Source organism: Megascapheus bottae, chromosome 16 (genome assembly GCF_031878675.1).
Source record: "Megascapheus bottae isolate mThoBot1 chromosome 16, mThoBot2.hap1, whole genome shotgun sequence".
Lineage (NCBI taxonomy): Eukaryota > Metazoa > Chordata > Mammalia > Rodentia > Geomyidae > Megascapheus > Megascapheus bottae.
Genome location: NC_143524.1, coordinates 23,348,493 through 23,369,684, shown reverse-complemented (window position 1 = coordinate 23,369,684; position 21,192 = coordinate 23,348,493). Strand labels below are relative to the sequence as shown.

The following is a 21,192-nucleotide window of genomic DNA, read 5'->3' as shown; positions in this document are numbered from 1 at the left end:
TCTAGGCAGCTTGTTATAAATATTTGAACAATGACATTCAAGATAGTGTTCTATGACAGCTATTTTTTGTTTTTGTTATCGCCAGTCCGGGGCTTGAAGTGATGGCCTGAGCACTGTCTTTGGACTTTCTCAAGGCTAGAGTTCTGCCACTTGAGCCTCAGTACCACTTCCAGCTTTTGCTATGTATGTGGTACCAAGGAATTGAATCCTGTCTTTTTGCATGCTAGGCAAGTACTCTACCACTAGGCCAAACTCCCAGCTCTGACAGCTATATTTTTTTTAGCTCCACAACAAGAAGGCATGGAGCTTCCCATCATTTTAATTGAAGGGCTATGATTAGTCCCTTACCTGAACAACAACTGGGTAGCCGCTGGCTTTATTAGGCAACTTAGTCACAGACACTGCCAGCACCAGGTCTGGGTTACTCTTCAGGTGAAAGGTCCTTGAGAAAACAAGATTCATTCCATTAGTATGACCAGATTTAACCTCTTCTGGTGCCACTTCCTAGTGTGCTGGCTTTCATCTATGGGCATGCTCTGTGATGTGGATATGAATCTTACACGTCCCCCATGGTAAGCAGAATGTTATACTTTCCTACCCTTTTTGGCTTTGACATGAGCACACCCCAGAGAAGGCCTGCCCAACCAGGTGCCCAGATGTGCAGTCCCTGGGCCTCTTGCAGTCCTCTCTCCTGCCTGGTAGTCACTGCTCACTGCCCTACAACATGTACATCCTGCACTTCTGCCCTGTTGCTATACCAGTACCCTCATTCCTCTATATGGCAATATGCCCATACGTGCCAGAGGGTTGCTTCCTGCATGCCCAATAACCACCAGCTCCTAAAATACTACCTTCCATAAGCTCCTGCAGAGGAGTAATTGAATTCTGGTTCCCAACAAGCCTTTCACAGGAAGCAAAGAAAAAGCCTGCTGTTCTGTCTGCTTTGCTCCTCAGGGCAAAGAGCTCCCAGTGATGTAGCAAAGGAATGCATTCACCAGCTCCCTTTCACATTCCCTTCTCCAGCCTTCCCTGAGACCAGACCAGGATGGGTTCCTTGCCCTCCACATGGCTCCTCCAGGTAAAAGAATAGGATAAAGCTAGTCCTCCCCTGCCCACCCAGCACCCACTGTGCACCCACTGGTGCTGCCTGCTAATGCCCATGCAGTCTGTTCCAGCACAGATTCACAACCTTAGACATCACAGATCTATAGAAAATGCAATGAAAATCACAGCTTTCTCAAAAAGAAAAATTGTGCATGGATGCACAAACAAGTCTAAAATACCTTTCCTTTTTACCTGAATATTACGATATTACCCAACGAACCAGGAATTTTGATTCTCGCTTCTGTTTTCCAAAAAAATATATAATCCTTAAGCCATTATCATATCCAATGAAATTCATAATTTTGTAATATTATCAGATAGCTATACGGTTATAGGTTTCTCTTGACTGTCTGAAAAAGAACTTTTGACTGGTTCCAAACTGTATCCAAAGTGAGAGATGTATTTCTTAAAGTTAGACTTCCACTTTGTGATTAGAAGCTATATCAGTTGATTATTTTTATGAAAACTACATTAGTGGAGAAGGCTTGTATGTGGAAAAGAACTAGCAGGGATTGAATTTATAGGAAAAAAAAAACCTTTTACTTGGAAGTGTTTTAAATTTATTAGTTCAAAACAGAATGTTATATTTGAGGAACAATATCTATGGCCAGGTACAACTTTGTAGTAAATCTAATAGATTATTTTTATGTAGAATCTTTCCATTTCTCTCTCTTTCTCTCTCTCTCTCATTAAATCAAATAGAAAAATCCAAAGCCTTCACCTATCTCCTTTCTTGATAAGGACCTGTTATTCTCTTATTCACCTCTTGACATATTAATCTTCAAATTCAGTAGGATTACCTGCTCTCTTCTTTGTGTATCCAATGTTGGTGATTATCATTTGATTTCTTCACCATCAAAACCACCTCCATGCCTGAACGGATGTCAGGACCCCGTACACCCACGACTAACTGAGGTACAGCATGACTTATGATTTGTCCGTCTCTATATTCAAACTGCTGATTGTAAGACTTCTGCAGTTTACTATGATTTGGAGAATGGCTGAGACAAAGAAAAGTATGTTAGTGGAAGAAAACTGGCCCGCACACTAGGGGCATGGGAATGGTAAATTCTAGGGTGGGAGGCATGGTACTGGAACAATCCCAAGGCTGTTAACATAGTAGCTGATAGAAAGCTCAGAATTTTGAGTTTATCTTGTAACAGAAATAGGGTGTTTAAGAAAACATTGATAAATGTCATCAGAAAATAAAAATGTTTGGATGAACAAGCATTTAAAGAAGAAAAAATGAAATTCAAAAATCAAGTAGGAAGGATATTAGAGTAAAAATAGAAATAAAGGGGTTGAATGCAAAACTGTGAGAGATTATTTGTTTCTATGTGCTTTCTACTATATTCCTAGCAAAAAGGTACCACTCTCTTACAAGAAACCATGAACAAATCAAGAATTAGCATCACAGAAAGTGATGTCAAGCTAGTAGGCTAATTGGTTATCTCTTATTTAATGATCTTAGCACATTGAGCAAACTTGTCAAATATGACAAATATCACAATGAATTGCCAGTTAAATTAATCTATAGAACTCTGTAAAGCCCCTGCCATGTTCATGGTCTAATGCTAGCTGCTGAAAGTGCCAAGATAGATTAGCATAATCCAGGAACCAGTACAATGTTAAGCAAATGACTCAGATTATAACTAATGCTTAGCACTATGTAATAATGTCTAGTTTCCTATCATTTACTGGAATGTTGTCCAGAAAAGAATAAAATTAGAAAAAGAAAAGTTGTATTTCACTTTTTCTTGTGATTATTAAGGCATAGCATATGTTAATTTATAAGTTCACTCAGATAAGGTACAAGTTCACTCAGTTCATTCAACAAATGTCAGCTGTATACTAAGTCCTCCAGAAGCAAATGTGGATGAGAGTATTGTATAGTCAAGGGGAAAGAGGTAAATAAATGAAGAGGAGAATGGAAGAGTATGTTTAATAATCCAATGTATAGCCCACAAAATTAAGAAGAGTGAAAGAGTGAGTGGGTAGGGAGGGATGAGTGAGAATATTCAAGAAGATAACATTGATCAAGATGCACTGTATTCCTAAACTGCTTTGTTAAGTGACAACTCTTTTGATAGCTACTTAAAAGTAATTTTCAAAGCTTAAAAAGATGATCAACAAGAAGGCAAGAAATTATATTGCCCTGCACAAAATGAGCTAACAGAAAAAAAACCTTCCCGCCAATACCTGTAAATACATGAAATGAAAACAGAAGACAAAAATGTGCATCTGTACATAAAAAGGAGCTGACAGTAGTGAAAACACCTAAGGAATCTGAGACCAGAAAGAGTCCTTTGCAACTTTGTACCTGTCTTCCTTTTGTGGTTTTACTTTTTCAAAGAGCTCTTCTTCCATTTTCTTTGGAAGACTGTCATTCTCTTCAGCAGCAAAGAAACTGTCCTGCCAGGAATACCTGAAGCGCGGGGCACAAGCTGCCATTCTGAGATGAGCTCTGGCATGTGAATCTCTATAGAGCCAGAAGAACATGCAAGTCTAATAATGCATTTGGTGACACAGTCTGATCAGAGCTCGTAGGATACTGATGGATTTATACATGGTATTTTCAAAGGATTGCCTAACTTTGGCAATCCACCTCTGACAAATACATAATTTAAATTGTGAAATAGAAGTCTACAAATAAAATCCATTAGGCATGTAATACATTGCATTCCTATTTGTTATAATAATTTAGCAAAATGGGACTATGTATTGTATTTTAAAGATGGGGTGATGGGGCTATGTAGTATATTTTAAAGATATTATATTTTAAAGATTAGGATCACTTGGTAGTCTGAGAACCATAATGAACATCTGAAAAGAGCCCTCCTACTTCCTCATATGTAAGTCATAATTCTGTCTGGAAAATGTAGCCAAGATTCCATAAAGTTTACTTGATATTAAATCAAATTAAACTTTCCCCCTCAGTGTAGTAATCTAGAGACTCAAATAGCATCTACATATATATGTATACATACATATATATATATGCATACGTGTAAATAAAGTTCTCTGGTACAGACAGGTACCCATGATGATTTTATGCAACTGCAAGCGATATCTGATTATGAAAATCCCTAGCAGAGTGTGTTAGTAGAGTTGACTGTACATTCCCCTAATGTTGGTAGCAGCACTGCATAAGGCCATGAAACTGGAGATAACCGCAGCTTCACTCAGGTCTTCAGAGCAGCTTTTCCCATCAAAATTTCCCTGACAGATGAAATGCACGACTGCCACCTTGTGTCCCAAAGGAGAAACACAGCTTTCCCACCAACTCATTTTTCTGAGGAAAAGTAAGTGTCATTCTTGGTTTTGACAAGTTGGCAAAGTGCAGACAAGTCTTTTCCCTTATTTCCAGGATTTCCCTTTATCTTTTAGCTCCTAATCTCCCTGTCAAGTGGACTGTCCTCAAGTCAATTTCAGAACACTTTTAATCTTCCACCTTGATTTATTCATTAACTAATTTGCTCATGGAAATCATCATCCATCTGAAAGCCATTTATTCCTTTAACAATATTTATTGAACAATTATTATATGTCAGGCACAGAGTTCTAAGTATTGAGCATAGAGTAATGAATCAAATAAATGTTTTGGATTCCACAGAGCTTATGTCCTTGTGGGAAGTCAGGAAAAAAATAGACAAGTAAATCAATGAAGTAAGTGCCATAAGCTCAATAAAGCAAATATTCCAATAGAAATTCGCTGGAATGAGCCATGGGCTATTTTATCAGTGGGGCCATGCAAGTCTCCTCTAAGAGTGCATGTGTAAATTGATATTTGGTCAGAGGAAAGCAGCCAGCTAGGTGAGGATCCACAGCAAAAGTAGAGAAAAGAGCAAATGGAATCATTCGTACATTTGGCCACCGTAGGAGCAGACAGACAGACAGTGGTGTGAAGGGTGTGCAGTGTGGGTGTACAGAGGTAGGTGGCACTGGACAAGACTCAAGAAATGGGTCGTGCCTATCACAAGCAGAGAGGAAATGCAAAAAATATCCTCTATGGATTATAGAATTATGACATAGGACAAACTATTTCTTGAAATACGCCTTCAGGTGCATTGGTGGTGTCAAGACAGAGAATCAATTAACCATTCACCAAAGCTAGGAAATACGTTTTCTAAAATAAAAGTTAGTAATCTTTTTTTTTTTTTTTTGTCGGTCATGGGGCTTGAACACTGGGCCTGGGCTGCTCTGTGCCTGAGCTCTTCAGCTCAAGACTATCACCCTACCCCTAGAGCCACAGCCCCACTTACCATTTTCTAGCGATTAATTGGAGATGAGTCTCACGTTCTTTAGTGCCCAGACTGGCTTCAAAGTTAATAATCTTATAGCTGAAGATTGTGTGTGTGTGTGTGTGTGTGTGTGTGTGTGTGTGTGTACCAGCACTAGAGCTTAAACTCAGGGCTTGCATACTTGTCTATTTCTGGCTTTTTCTATGTATGTTGTACCGAGGAATCAAACCTGGGTCTTCATGCATGCTAGTCAAGCACTCAACCACTAGGCCAAATCCCCAGCTCCACCAGTATACTTTGTCGTGGACTTTTCTGTCCAGGCTGACTTCAAACTGCAATCCTCAGATCGCAGCCTCCTGCACAGCTAGAATTAGAGGAATGAGAAAGTTTTGTTTTGTTTTGTTTTGTTTTGTTATATTAGTAACAACACTAAATTAATTCTTACAGTAAAAAACACCAGGTATTTTTCTTTGTATAATTTGGGAGTATACTCACTCATTAATATACTTACTTAGAGCCAGTTCATCTATTCTTTTTTTAAAAATATTTAACGACTTTATTTTGATTCCATTTGTAATAAATTTTAATTCAATTTTCATAAAATAATGGGTGTTTTACTTTCTTTTTTCCATATATTTTTATTGTAATTAACAGAAAGGTTATATTATATTCATCAGATAGAAGGTGCATTACCTCACAAACATTGATACCCTTTCTCATATCTTAGTCCCCATTTCCCTCCCCCACCCCGGCCCCCACCTTGTTTTCCCCCCTTCTCTATCCTATTTCAAATAACCAAATATGCACAATATATCAGATAACCAGGTGAAATACTGTTACAATATGAGATAACCAAGGGACAGCAAAAGAGATGAGAGATAACATAGTACATTAAGGACTACAATCACTCATTGTATGGCTTTTGTTTCTATATCCTGGAGGTCCTTTCGTTTAGTGTCATAGTATATGGCCTTATGTATCTAGGTTTTGTTCTATTGTAAATCTTTGCTAGGAGAGCCCAAAGATTCTGATTATGACAAATGAGGGAACCATTGAGCCTATGTTCCTTTGAATCTGGCTTACTTCACTTAATATGATTTTTTTCTAAGTTTTTCCATTCCAGTTCATCTATTCTTAACAGAGCACATGTCACATAGTTCTTGTTCAGGTTTGTGAGTAGGGTGAGAAAAAGAGGGATTGAAGAAGCATGGCTCAATATAATCTTCACTGAAATTAATTTCAGTGAGAAGACAACTGATTTGATGAAGTATATGGAACAAGTAAAATTATGAGGCTCAGAGCCTTCCAAAAGAACACAAATGAGATTTCCCACCTTATAGCTTGTTGCTTAGCTAGACCTTGGAGTTCATGATTCGGGAAGCAACATATGAAGGGGAGGTGGACATGAAGTAAAAATGAGAGCCAATGACAGACAAGAGTGTGGAACTGCAATCCCAGACTTGTTTTCTGTCTGCAAAAAATGGACATAGAAGACTCAGCCAAAAGGGACGTGGTTCCATGATAGAGCACTTTCCCAATTGTGGAGGCTTGGACTCTATCCAGAGAGAAAGAGGTTTTGTATTGGGAAATAAATTTCCATTGGTAGAACTTAGATGTGACTTGGGAGGAGGATATTATACACAGAGAGATGATTCAGAAAATGATTTCAATGAGTCAGAATGATAAGTATACACTTGGACCTTCATTAGGGGAGAAACTGAATTGTTTCTGATGTCAGTGTTTACCACAGAAAAGAATTCCAATAATAAAAATGTTACTGGTTATGGCTTATTGTGATGGCTGAAGTTCTAAGCCTATCCATTTGTCAGAAACTAAAGTCTATTCCACTCCTGACATCATTTTCAGAAACAGGGCACAAGTTTCCTACATGGACAGCTATACTGTTATCAGGCTCATAAAGAGCAGAGTTCAAAAAACAGCCTGGCAGCTTTTCTGGCTAATCTGATTACTTACAGAATTTCCCTGGAAGCATGTTCTGTTGCTAAAGCATCATCTTGCATTTGTTTTCCCTCTGGTTGTTCAAGTTGCTGCTCCTCTCCAAAAGTTGCTCGAAGTTTATGCACAGTAAGCTTGCTTCCAGACACAATGTCACTTCGGGCTTCTAAAACAAGAGCTGAGCAGAAATACACAAAGGGCAAGGACATATTATTACTTATGATGTTGGAGCCCTGGGAACTAAAAAACATATGCTAAAACACAGGCACAACTGGCACAAACTATTTCCATCCATTTGATCTACTTGTCAATTTACTCTTTAAAGTAAGAAGTTGGATATCATTTAATTCAATGTGTATAGAGTCTTTTCGCTCAAAATATTCTTAGTCAAAAGTACTAAAAATAGGTCTTTCCAAAGGTAAGTTAATTATTCCACATTGTAACTATTTAGCTGGTTACATTACTTATATCTATGTCTCTAGATCATTCTCTGAGACTCAGACTCATCATGAAAGCCTCCATGTTTGAAAGGCACATATAAGACTTTACTCTAGGGTATTCACCACATGAAATGGAATTAAATTATATTTTTTATTTTTCCTTCTCTATGTATGAAAAGGAATAGGGGTACTTGGAAGTTAAAGAAGCCTCATGAGGAAAACAAAAGTCCAAAGACTTTTTTTGACAAGCATCATACTACAACAAGATATTGTGATATAGCTATGATTTGCAATTCTTCCCAAAGCCCATGGCTCTGTCTTGGGAAATCAAGGATCACCTTTAGTGACTTGGAGAAAAATAACTTGGAGAAAAACAAATACAGATAGTTCTCTTTCTCAAGATACTGGTATCATTGTGAGTGACTCAGTTGCTGAGCTGTAATTTCCACTCCAATCTGAGGAGAAACCCTGAATCTGGTTTCTGGATAATCCCATGATGACAGGATTCACTGAGAGACGTGTTGGAGAACTTTCCTGAAGAGCTTTCCAGGCAGAGAGAAGGAACCTCTGTAGACTACAGAGATGATCACAAGTGATTTCAACCACTAGAGACCAAGGGAGCACAAGAAAATTGGTGGCCCAAACCTTTCCTTTCTCCCTAGACAAGTGTTTGCATTTGGTTACCTATATTACAGAAAAATAATTCCAGTGCTCACCTTCTACCTTGCGTGAGCAGCAGAAGGCTTGAATTTTGGAAATGTCAGATGCCAAGTTCCTGAGGAAAAGCTGCTTCCTTTGCTGAGCAATAGAGAGGTCAGGATTGATCCAATGTTCTCCACACGAGACATACACCTACCAAAGACAGGAGGCTCTGATCCTGGATACAACTGATAGCATGGTATTTGTAACCGCCAAAGCTGGAAATCACCCCAGTAATCAAAGTACTTGTGGTACCATGGAATACTTCTCAGTAAGAAAAAGGAGCAAAGTATTGACCAAGGCATCAAATATGACGGATTTCATGGATTTTATTGAGTGAATGGGAGTTCGTACTCTCTCTGCAACTCCTGTGGCTGTAAAACTCATCAAGAAACTGAAATGTACAGATGTAAAGCACTGGGACGATGGAAGCAAAGCATGGTTATAGATGAAAAGGGGGCCAGGGTAATTAAATATTTTCTAGTAGTAAACCTGTCACCTTCTGAGCAACCAGTATGAGGCCTGAACAGCGGACAGTTGAGTGATTTGGTATGTCCATTAGAGAATGGGAAACTTGCTTTTCAAGAAGACGAACTAGTAAAGCAAGATTGTAACATCGTGGTCAGCTGAGAGTGGGTGGAAAAAAATAGAAAAGAGAATGGTGGATAAATAGTGCTAGTACTTAACGCATAGGTGAAGATGGAAGTGGAAAACTTGATGAACTGGTATAGATGGGGGAAGGGAATAATGTAAAGAGTGATCTGATCAAAATGCTCTGTGCACATGAATTGTAATCCCCCTGTAAAACCATTTGTAGATTTTAAAAAGCAACTTTAAAAATAAAATGTTTAAAACACAATTTTCAAGGAAGGAAGGAGAAGGAAGGAAAAAAGGAAAAACTGAAATCCAGTTATAGTCAAGGTTAGCAAACTGTGATGTCAGCCCAAATTTGGGCTACTGTTGGTTTATATAAATAAAGCTTTACTGGCACATAGCCACATCCATTCATTTGCATGTGATCCATGGCTGCTTTCATGTCCCAGTAATACAAGTGGCATTTCAATAGAGATGATATGGTTCACAAACATACTATCTCTTTAACCAAAAATGTTCTCTGCCCCCTGGCATAAACGTACTTTCAGCATAAATATCAAAATATTAATGTGTTTCTGAAGGCTGTGATTATGGATGAGATTTCTTTTTCTTCTTCAGTTCTAGAATCCATTTTTCTTAAGTATCTTTCAGTGAATACTATCTCCTTAAAGGTAAGAAAAGCATAAGGAAACCCAGCCCTAATTTTCTGACGAACCTGCATTTGTCTATAGAAACTTGCTCTATTAGTTCCTCTCCCTGAACAGCAGGTTTCTTGCTCCCTAATGGACATACCAAATCACGCAACTGTCCACCTTTCAGACTTTGTGCTGGTTGCTCAAAACGTGACAGGCTAACTTCTAGTAAATATTTTCATTTATAATCACTCTTCCATCATCCTGGTGCTTTGCAACTCTGCTTACCTTTAGATAATGTTATTTTTTGTTATTGATAATGTTATTTTTTTGTTATTGTGTTTGAATAAAGTTCACCTCAAATTGAGTCTGAAAAAGCACAATGAGGGGTGGGGAGTTTGGCCTAGTGGTAGAGTGCTTGCCTAGCGTGCACGAAGACCTGGGTTCAATTCCTCGGCACCACATACATAGAAAAAAAAAAGCCAGAAGTGGTACTGAAGCTCAAGTGGTAGAGCTCTAGCCTTGAGAAAGTCCAAGGACAGTGCTCAGGCTCTGAGCTCAAGCCCAGGACTGACAAAAAAAAAAAAAAAAAAAAAAGCACAGTGAATGATCATGATAGCACATATCAAAAAAATTTAAAACAAGCAATTTGGCAGTGATAACTTAAGACCCATAATAAATAAGGCTATCAAGTTCCAAACACAGCCTCTCTACTTTTATGCTGCCTGTGATATTGGTCACTGAGACCTGAATTTAAGACTCTCAAGTGATCTTTCTACTCAAAGCCTGAGTTCCAGTAATATGATGTGAGTTTGACACTCTGTCCAATGAATGGCATGCAGCAATCAAGGAAGGTGGTTTCTCCCCCATGCTGATGCCACAAATTCCATAAGTTAGAAAAAAAGAGTGTGTTGTTAAAGTCCTTCCCTTTTCCAGTTTTCTTCTGCCACCCAAACAGTATTTGAAAACTGAGTATGGACATCCACAGCTCCCACACTCAGGAGCTGAGGCAAAAGGACTGCAACCTCAATTTGCAAATTGCAAACTGTAATTGGTAAGGCATTATCTTAGCCAGAGAGAGACAGAGACAGAGACAGAGACAGGCCGAGAGAGAATATATGAGAAGTTATACATTATTTGAAAAAAGTGAAATTGCTATTTAGTGTAAAACCTTAAAGAAATTATATTTTGTAGACCTTAACAAAGAGGAAACGATCCTATTTTGCTAAATAGTATTTTTTAAAGATTAATGAACAATTCTCCTTCAGGGACAGAGGCAGATATTACAAATGGTGAAAAATTTGTCCTTGTTGCTTTCTTCTTTTTTTTTTTGAGTAGTGAAAGCATGCGTCGTAAAGGGTTATAATGAAAATGCTATGAGTAAACTTCTTCTAAAGCACAATGTATACATGTATACTTTCCTCCAAAGCTAGCAGACCTGAGGCTTTGGAGATCTCAACAACACTAGATCTTATTGTTGCTTTTGGATAGTTGCTGAGTTTTTGTCTGTATTTTTTGTTTGTTTGTTTGTGGGTTCTAGGGCTTGAATTCTGGGCTTGGGTGCTGTCCCTGAGCTTTTAGCTCAAAGCTACGGCCCTATCCCTGGGCCTGAGTGTTGTCCCTGAGTTCTACCCCTTAGCCACAGCCCTACTCCCATTTTCCAGTGATTAATTGGAGATAAGAGTCTTTGGTTCTTTAGTGTCCAGGCTGGCTTTAAATCGCGATCCTCAGATCTCAACCTCCTGAGTAGCTAGGATTACAGGCATAAGCCACCACACCCAGCAAGTTTGGCTAATTGTTGAGAGAAAACAGAATAGGCATCTGAAGTCTTATTTTTAAGTACACTTTTCCTTGGTTTGTATTCATATATTAGCATGAAATTTACTTGATTACCAGTTCATCTCTTTGCAGCTCCTTCAGGGCAAAGATTTCCTTCCCCTTTTCATTAAACAATCTCCGTGCTGCAGAAGGCAAATTTAAAGTTTCAGTGCACCTGTAGTAAGAGACACAAAAACTGACCTTGCATAAAGGAACTTTCTAGTAGTGGAGAAAAAAAAACTATAAGAAATTAAACCCTGGATCATTAATAACTTTTCCCCCAGGGCTGTGAGTCAGTCAAGGTCCATCAGAGGGTTTTAAGTGCCAGTCAAGGAAAACATGTAGGCTACTCTAGGCCTCTATTTCTTTCTTTTTCTTTTCTTTCTTTCGTTCTGCCAGCCCTGGGCCTTGAACTCAGAGCCTAAGCTCTGTCCTTGGACACTTTTTGCTCAAGACTAGCACTTTGCCACTTGAGCTGCAGCATCACTTCCAACTTTTCTGTGTATGTGGTATTGAGGAATCAAACCTGGGCCTTCATGCATACTAGGTAAGCATTCTACCACTAGGCCACACTCCCAGCCCTTCTAAGACTACATTTCTTTTCTCCCAGGTTGCTGAGTGAAAATTTAAGGCTAGTGTTAAAAAGTGCTTAGCACCTTGGCTTTTTCTGTTGGATCTGTGCTTGCATTTGGTTTTATTTTGTTGGCAGTACCGGGGTTTGAATTCAGGTTTGACACTTGCTAGGCAGGTGCTCTACCTCTTGATTCATGCCCAGATGCTTTCCCTAAGATCACTAAAATCACATCTATCACCGGGAAGCTCTTCATGTTTCTCCACCAGAAGGGATTCTCTCTAACCACTTAATTCCCTTTGAGATATAATTACTTTTAGCCTGGTTAGATGCTGAACGTTGATTTTTCTCCCTCCCAAGATAGAACTGTGCAAGCCCTGTGAATATAGAGGCAAAAGACAGTTTCTTTCTTCCCAGCAGAGTCACCCATCTAATCAGTGTTAGAGACAAGCCACCCAGCAGTGCAGTGTTGTCACTGGCCTGTGTGCCTTAAGAACAAAGAAAAAAATGAGTCTCTCCTTAGAAAACCTTACTTAAGTGACCTTTGGGTTGGATTTTAAAGGCTGCATGGCATTCATCAAGAAGCACTAGAGATGAATGTATGGATAACAGAAGACCCAAATGAAGCAGAGAAAGAGGACCAATTCGAAAGCATTGGGGGTTTCAGACCAATGAACCTAGCTTCTAGGTCCTAAAGAATGGGAGACTCCTGAAGGCATTAAAGTGGATGTGTGGTATGTTATTTAAGTTTGCCTTCTAGAAAGCTGACATCCAGAGGACTGGGGGTAGCAGAGGCTGAATCCTCTATAGCCAGTCCGGAACAGACATGATATAGCAGAATGTGCATTAGGAGAGCGCCTGGAGACAATGCATTTTCTAGAGTCCTGTTGTGATTTCCCAGCCTATGGAAGAAGAAAGTGAAAGATCTTTGCCAAAGATATTTGACATTACAATGTGCTGTTTCTACTGAAATAAGAGGTGATTTTTCAGCTCACCAGCAAGGGTCAGTTACATGTTTCTTTTTCTTTTCCTTTGTGACAGTACTGATGTGTGAAGTCAGGGTGTTATGCTTGCTAGGCAAGCTCTCAACCACTTGAACCAAACCCTTCCGCCCTTTTTTGCACTTTGTTGGTTGTTTTATGATAGGGCCTCACATTTCTTTTTTTGCCTAGGCTGCCCTGGAATTGTGATCTTCAGCTCTCTACCTCCCCCTTCACCAACATAACTGCAATTAGAAGTGGAGGCCACTCTGCCCAGGGGCATCATCATAGAATAATCTGATATTACAGCTAGAATGTATGGCCAGCGCATGAAGCAGGCAGTCAGGTCTTCTGCTATGTGGAGGCAAAACCCTAGTGAGGAGGTTCTTTGACTGTGAGCCCCGGTGTTGGGCGGGTAGCCACATGGACTGCTTCAATTTATAGAGAGCCTGGGACACAGGAGTATCAGCAGGAGCTGGTTCCCCACAAGGCTATATATCTCAACACAACCCAGACATCCATGAGAGAACAGAGTATCTGGACAAGGAGGACCTGAGGCTTGAACATCCATAATCAACCAAATACAAATCCAGGAACAGTACAGTGAAATTATGAAGTGCATTTTTTAAAGATATTCACTTATATTTACAGAGTTAAGAGTCGAGAAAGCTAGAGGGAACTTGCTGAACACAGAATTTTGGTGGGAAAATGTTTAATTAGCATTGGTCTCATAAAGTCATAAAATTAACATATATCATAGATTACAACCTTTAGAATCATATTAGCAGCTTTTTCTTATGTCGGTATAAATATATTGTGTCATCCATTACATATAGCCATTCAGGCATACAAATAAAAAATATCTTTGTAATTAGGATAGGAAATATTTACCTCTCCAAAAGATGATGGAATTCAATCTGATTTATATCTATTACTGAGTCTTTCTTAACCCAGACTTTCTGTTTCCTTTCAGTTTTAGCATTTCTGAAATAAATGAACCAAGATTTGATTACATTAGCATACACTGTCAATTATCTCTCAACTTATTTCAAGATATGAAAAATTTTAAGTTCTTAATTTGTCATGATTTGCCTAATCTGCCTTTCTTAAGAACATAGAATTTCAAAAGCTACCACAATTGAATATTAAACTTCTTTGTTACATCTTAAATATGGTATTAGGCAAACATACCTAGTAATTTATATAAAATCACAGATTTAAAATATTCTAATCTTGTTTTAATAGTGTCAAACACTCTGAGTTGTAAATTTATGAATTTTGAAAAAAAACCTCCGAGATGACATTATTTTGTCTGTGGTGTTTTATTCATGTAATAGTTCTATTATTAATTCAAATTGAAACATTTAAAAATAGAAAAGTAATGATCACCATGAAAAGGAAGCTTATGCACATTTTAAAATTAGGAACTACTGTGAAATTTTATGAAGTGAAAATTATTCATAAAATATTCATTCATTCATTTATTCAGTCAGTCAGTCAGTCGATAAGTCAACTGATTTGGAGCCTAGTCTAAATCTGAGGTCTTTATTCACATGTTTAAAGTAACTCTTTCCCTGAGTATTTAATTCCTATGTCCACACCATAACATATGGCACATGAGCAAGTAGATAGCATGTTCAGGGTTCTCCATATCCTGGAAGGACACATAAGCTAGCATAGTAGTTGATGCTACAATGTGAGGAATGGGGATCAAATAATTAGAGCGATGAAGTACAGTTACACCTAACTTGGAGAAAAGGAATGTGAAGTCAGGGGAACACCTAGAAATAAAATGTGAAGTTATTCTCAAAGAACCTTTCTTATCAAGATGGAAAGTAGGGAGTGATTGAGTGAAACAGGGTAGCAGCAGAGCCAGACAATTATACAGAATTAAGTCATAAAGGACTTTAAAGACTACATGAAAGATATTGAGTAGTTCCAAGATCATAACTTACTAATAATGAAAACAGAGAAATTATTAAAATATGAGGTTTACTGGAATCATTTCTTCAAATTATTTAAAATATCACCTAAGATTTTTCCACATGTAGCTGACAGAACTGAATTTGCTAAGCCATAAAAATCATGTCTCAAGGTATATGAATGTGACAGCTATTAGTAGGATTAATTGGCAATATTTTGTCATTCACTAAGGGGAATAATCAACTAATAGTAAACAATGTTATTTGATCATCCTCTGGTTTATACAAGGAAGAACAAATGATGGTGACAATCTCTCAAACCTTCTTAAATTGAATTAGTAAATAACTGAACAGTACCATCTTACTAGACAAGAATTTTGCTACGAGAGAATTCAGTAGAACTTTCTTCTATAAGTTACTAGATCTATTAAAAGCAGCCTCAGAGGGATTCTGTTTTGCCCATCTCTAGAAAACCTTTCACTCTAGTGACAATATGAATAGTCAGTCCCTTCTGCAGGGAGACAACAAAGCCACCCAGCAGTTGACAGTCAAGTCTCCCTGTTAAAAGCTTCTGTATTAGTATTTACATTCAGCCAGTTGGGAAGGAGAGGAATGGTATGGACAGTTCTGCACAATACTTTTCAGAGAGCAAAGAAAAAAAATTGATATCTAGTACAGTTATACTGTCAAATGTAGGCCAGGGTATTTTAATGATTTGGGAATAGTTTCTCAAGTGGAGAACAAAGCAGCTTTCTGATCTCTAAATACTTGAAGATTCAGGACACATTGTTCCATGAGCACAGCATACCAATGATGTTCAAATTTGCCAGCTTCTCAAAATATGGTTGGGTTCTTTCACTGAACCAGGCAGTTTGAAACACTAATGTGATAAAATATTATCTGTATATAACTTTGAACTAATTGACATCAAATAAAAAAACAAAATGTTCTAGAGACAGAAATAATGTGTTGACTCTGGGTATTTAGGAAAAAGTCATGCATGCTTTAGAGGCACTGCCCTCACATTTTATATCCAGTAGTAAACTAATTATGAAATGTATGCGTCACAGATTTCAATTTCAGGCTTGACTTTACTTTGAAGATTAATTTTTTTACTTTATCATCTTCCCAGGCAGTTCAGTAGACAGCCAATCTGAATGTTACCCATTGTTCAGTGATGTATGAAGTATATTTAATCAATGTGAAGAAAGTAATACTAGACTATTATCAGCCGCCTCAACTATCCTAAATATCTCAGAATAAAGGTCAAGAGGGAATCTTACTGGTAATTATATAAGAAACAATGTGTGTAACCAATTCTTCCCATCAAAGCTTTTCAATGATCTGTGAGTCTTTGTCATGAACTGTGATAAAATTAGAGCAGGTAATTTTTCTAAAATGCTAGAGAAATACTGGTTATTTAGAAAGATTTCTTTTTCTCTAATTCTATGGTAAGCTCAAAATGGAGATCCAAGCTTTTCTACAAACTTTCTGGAAACTAGAATTGTTCATTAAATATTCCAAAAATGCATAATAGCAGTTTCAATTCGGAATTACAAAGTTATATTTAAGAAGCCGTGAGTGAATTCAGTTATTTTGAGATATATTAATAAAACACAAGCAAAAGTGCTACTTCAAAATATACATAAATCATGAAGCTTTTTTAAAATCAGTTACTTCTTACTTTGTATTTGTAGCCTTTAATCCCTAAAGTTAAGTTTCTGAAATAGAAAGAAGGATTAACTTTTAATAGAAATTTCATCTTCAAATATCACTAGGATAGACTTTTTTCTAAATAAATATATAACTTCTGTGCCGGGAGTGTGGCCCAGTGGTAGAGCGCTTGCCTAGCATGCACGAAGACCCAGGTTCAATTCCTCGGTACCAGAAGTGGTGCTGTGGCTCAAGTGGTAGAGTGCTAGCCTTGTGAAAGCCCAAGGACAGTGCTCAGCCCCTGAGTTCAAGCTCATTGACTGGCAAAAAAGCCTATATATATAGTTATATATATAGTTATATATATATAACTATATATATATATATTTCCCCCAGAAAAAATGCTCATAATGAAATAGGCCAACACCTGTTTATACTAGAAAGTATATTTAACAATAAGAATGAACAAGTTGCCCTTACTGTGTCTTCCATCCAGGTGAGATGTCTGGAGCTATTACAGTAAGGTATCTATTTTTCTCCATGTCTCCATTTCTTAGAACTCTGAATCTCACTGGGACCTTCTGCTCCGGGGTCTTACAGATGGGTTTCTTCATGGGAGGGCTATTGGGCACAAGCAGTCCTTCTATTGGCCAGTCAAACTCCTTCAGAAAGAAAGGACCCAAAATATGAAAGCCACATGAAGTGTCATTTCTAGACTTAATAAACATCAAACTCACTGCTTATACCACAAATGTTCTATTCATTCAGCAAAATATATATTGACTACCTAAACCATTGCAGACTATGTAAGTTAATGGTTTATTTACATAAAGTGGAAAATCAATTATTTTAAAGGCAATAACTTTTTCAATAATTCACATTGTAAATTATTCATTCCCTTTAAGAAAAGAATCATGTGTGAAAACATAGCTAAATTAATCTAGACTGGCTTTTTACACATGTGTGAAGTATCTTTAGTCAATGTGAAGGAAAGAAAAATGAGTGAAACTTCTTTCACAAAAGCCTGCAATAATATTACCTTAAATCCAATCTATTGTGCAAGCAAGGCTATATGAACAGAATATAGTAGCATTCCCTAAATAGAGTAAGATAGTGAAATAACTTAAACATACTTGGGATGATTTATGTTGTAGAATTCAGATACATTGTATATATTCATTTACGTGATGGTTTATTAATTCATACATTTCCAAATATTTATTCTTCATTATATGCCAGGCACAATACAATGCTAATCACCAAAAGTAAAAAATGTGCCAGACAAAACAGTCATCCTAAAGGCATTTATTTTTTTCATATTTTTTATTGTAATTAATAGAAGGGTTACATGATATTTGCCAGATAGAAGGTGCATTAATTCACATACACTGATACCCTTTCACATGTCTTGGTCCCCATTTCCCTCCCCCCTACCCCCACCCCTCATCTTGTTTTACCCCCTTCCCTATCCAATTTTAAATAACCAAATACAAATATATCCGATATATCAGATAACAAAATGAGATACTGTAACAATATGAGATAACCAAGGGACAGCAAAAGAGATGAGAGATAACATAGTACATTAAGGACAACAATCACTCATTATTTGGCTCTTGTCTCTATATCGTGGAGGTTCTTTCATTTAGTGTCATCCTCTGTGGCCATATATATCTAGATTTTGTTCTAGCCCAAGAATTCTACTGATTATAACAAATGAGGGAAACCATTGAGCCTGTGTTCCTTTGAGTCTGGCTTACTTCACTTAATATGTTTTTTTCTAAGTCTTTCCATTTCCTACAAATGGGGCAATGTCATTCTTTCTGACAGCAGCATAGAATTCCATTGTGTGTAAATACCACATCTTGGACTGGGAGTTTGGCCTAGTGGTAAAGTGTTTGCCCAGCATGCACAAAGACCAGGGTTTGATTCCTCAGCACCACATACATAGAAAAAAAGCTGGAATTCGTGCTGTGTCTCAAGGGTAGAGCTCTAGCCTTGAGAAAAGTCCAAGGACAGTGATTAGGCCCTGAGTTCAAGCCCTACAACTGGATCTTGTTGATCCACTCATCAACTGAGGTGCATCTGGGATGGTTCCATATCTTTGCTATGGTAAATAGTGCTGCGATGAACATTGTTGTGCTAGTGGATTTAGTATGTCCTTGTTTCTGGACAATTGCGTAAATGCCAAGTAGTGGAATTACTGGGTCATAGGGGAGCTCTATGTTTAGTCTTTTGAGGAACTGCCATACTGCTTTCCATAGTGGTTGAACGAGTTTGCACTCCCACCAACAGTGTAGTAGTGATCCCTCCTGGCCAAATCCCCACCAGAATCTGTTGTTAGTAGATTTCTTGATCATGGCCATTCTAACCTGAAGGAGGTAGAATCTTAGAGTTGTTTTGATTTGCATTTCTTTTATGGCCAGAGATGTTGAGCATTTCTTCATTCTTATTTCTTCAGAGAAGACTCTCTTTAAGACTTTGGCCCATCTTTTAATGGGGTGGTTGTTACTTTGGAGATTAGTTTTAGAGTGATTCAATTTTTTGAGCTGTTGATATATTTTAGATATGAGGCCTTTGTGTGTTGTATGGTTAGTGAAGATCTTCTCCCACTCTGTAGGCTTTCTAGTTACTTTGCTAGCTATGTCCTTTGCCATACAAAAGCTCTGCAGTTTAATGCAGTCCCACTTATCCAGACTTTCTCTGATTTGTTGTGTTTCTGGGTCCTTATTAAAAAAGTTTGACCTATGCCAAGGAGACCTAGTATATCTCCTATTTCTTCTTGTAAAGTTTTCAGATCTCCTGGTCTTTGATCCATTTGGAGTCAATCCTGCTGCAGGGTGAGAAAGAAGGATCCACCTTTAGTTTTCTGCAGGTATTTAACCAGTTCTGCCACACCACTTGTTGAAGAGCCAAGGTGTCTATTTTTTCTTTGGTTGAGACCTGAACTCATGGGCCGGGTGCTGAACCGCTTTGTGCTCAAGGCTAGCACCACTTCTGGTTTTTGAGTGGTTAACTGGAGATAAGAGTCTCATGGGGACTTTTCTTCCCAGGCTGGCTATGATCCTCAGATCTCAGTCTCCTGAGTAGCTAGGATTTTAAGTATAAGCAACTGGTCCTCTGCTACCAAGGTGCTTTTTGTTGTTGTTGTTGTTCATTACTGTTGTCTAATAATTTGATTGTTTTATTCCACTAAACAATTACACTTATTAGTATAAATTTTGTACTAGGCTATTAGTGTCCAAATCTCTCAGCAACTCTCAGAATATATTCTAAAATGGACAAGTGCTTGGGCTTTGAAGCTAGACTGCCTGTATTTGAGACTGTGGCCTGTTACTCTAGAACAACTGTATGCAGACCTTTAACAGAAAACAGTTGGAAGCCAGTGCATAAATGCTTCCTTTTCTCTTCCAGGAGAAACCTTGCTGACACTGCCTTTTCCATGGATTCTTGGAAGACGGCATGGCCATACTTCTCATATTGACTCTCATCCTTTACCTACTCGTCCCTTACCTCTACTTCCTAGTAACCCATCTATACCGTTTTCCACATGTGCTTATTCCCAAAGACTCCAAGCCAAGACATCCAACATAAACTAAGTGGGCGACATTTCTTTCAGGGGATATAGTCACCAATATCCACAGAGGGGGTAAGTCATGTTAGGCAGTCAAGAACCTCATGATCCCAATAACCACAGTTCTGGAGAGAATGCGCTCAACACAACAAAGACGAAGCCCATTCAGCACTGGAGAGACGGGGTGCATGGTCGATCAAAGCAGGTCAAGATACAAAGTCATTAGCTTATATATTGAAGAGAATGTGGGGGGTTTTCAAACTATTGAACAGAACAATTTTAACTATGGTGCAATTATACAGAAAACACACATTTTTAATAAACTATAAACAAAATCTGAAAGTTGTGAAATGTAAATATTTTGAAATGACATCTCATTATGAGGTGCTAACTTGTGAGATAGATTTGTAAATAACAACTGCATTTAATTAAGGCAATAACCATATAAATTGATGTTCAAAAAGGTGAGGAGAGTATTTTTTTCAGATTAATGCTTCTTCCTTCATATTTAATAAAACATTTTACACAGTAAAAGTCAATAAGTGACAAACAATGCTACTCTTAAATTTAAAAAAAACAGGTTTAAAGAAACTTATTTTATTCCTGCTCTTTGAAAATCTTTAGTCTGAGTAGAAATTAAATTGCTAATGAAACTATTAGGTGTCCATTGTCTAAGAAGGGAGAAATGTAACACATTTTTTTCCTTTAGAATAGTTAGAGAGGGAAAAGAGAGAGAGAGAGGCAAGAAAAGTTATAATAAACTCACTGGATTTTTCATTTGAAACTGCAATTGTGTAAAGATTACATTTGAGGTGAGAGGGAATAGCAGGGTGGGGTGGAGTTCTAGAACTTTCAGTTGTCAAGTCTGACATCATTCTGTAACTACTTAGAAAACTGATTACAACTTGATTCAGAGCAAACCAACTTTTGCATCATTTTTAGACATAAGAGACCAAGTAAAAACTAGATAGGTTAGAGAAATGAGAGAGACAAAATCTCATTAAAATG

At 37.8% G+C, this 21,192-nt stretch overlaps 1 protein-coding gene across 1 annotated transcript in view; it reads right to left on the bottom strand.

The window, feature by feature from the left end:
- Positions 1-21,192, bottom strand: part of LOC150053023 (doublecortin domain-containing protein 1-like) — a 123,110-nt gene that overhangs the window by 32,729 nt on the left and 69,189 nt on the right. The window contains exons 3-10 of the mRNA XM_090347957.1: positions 17,091-17,272; positions 13,927-14,019; positions 11,560-11,659; positions 8,458-8,593; positions 7,320-7,479; positions 3,425-3,583; positions 1,905-2,105; positions 349-442 (exon numbers count right to left, since the gene is read on the bottom strand). Coding sequence (XP_090204083.1) covers positions 349-442; positions 1,905-2,105; positions 3,425-3,583; positions 7,320-7,479; positions 8,458-8,593; positions 11,560-11,659; positions 13,927-14,019; positions 17,091-17,272 — 1,125 coding nt within the window. The remainder of the gene's footprint in view (positions 1-348; positions 443-1,904; positions 2,106-3,424; positions 3,584-7,319; positions 7,480-8,457; positions 8,594-11,559; positions 11,660-13,926; positions 14,020-17,090; positions 17,273-21,192) is intronic.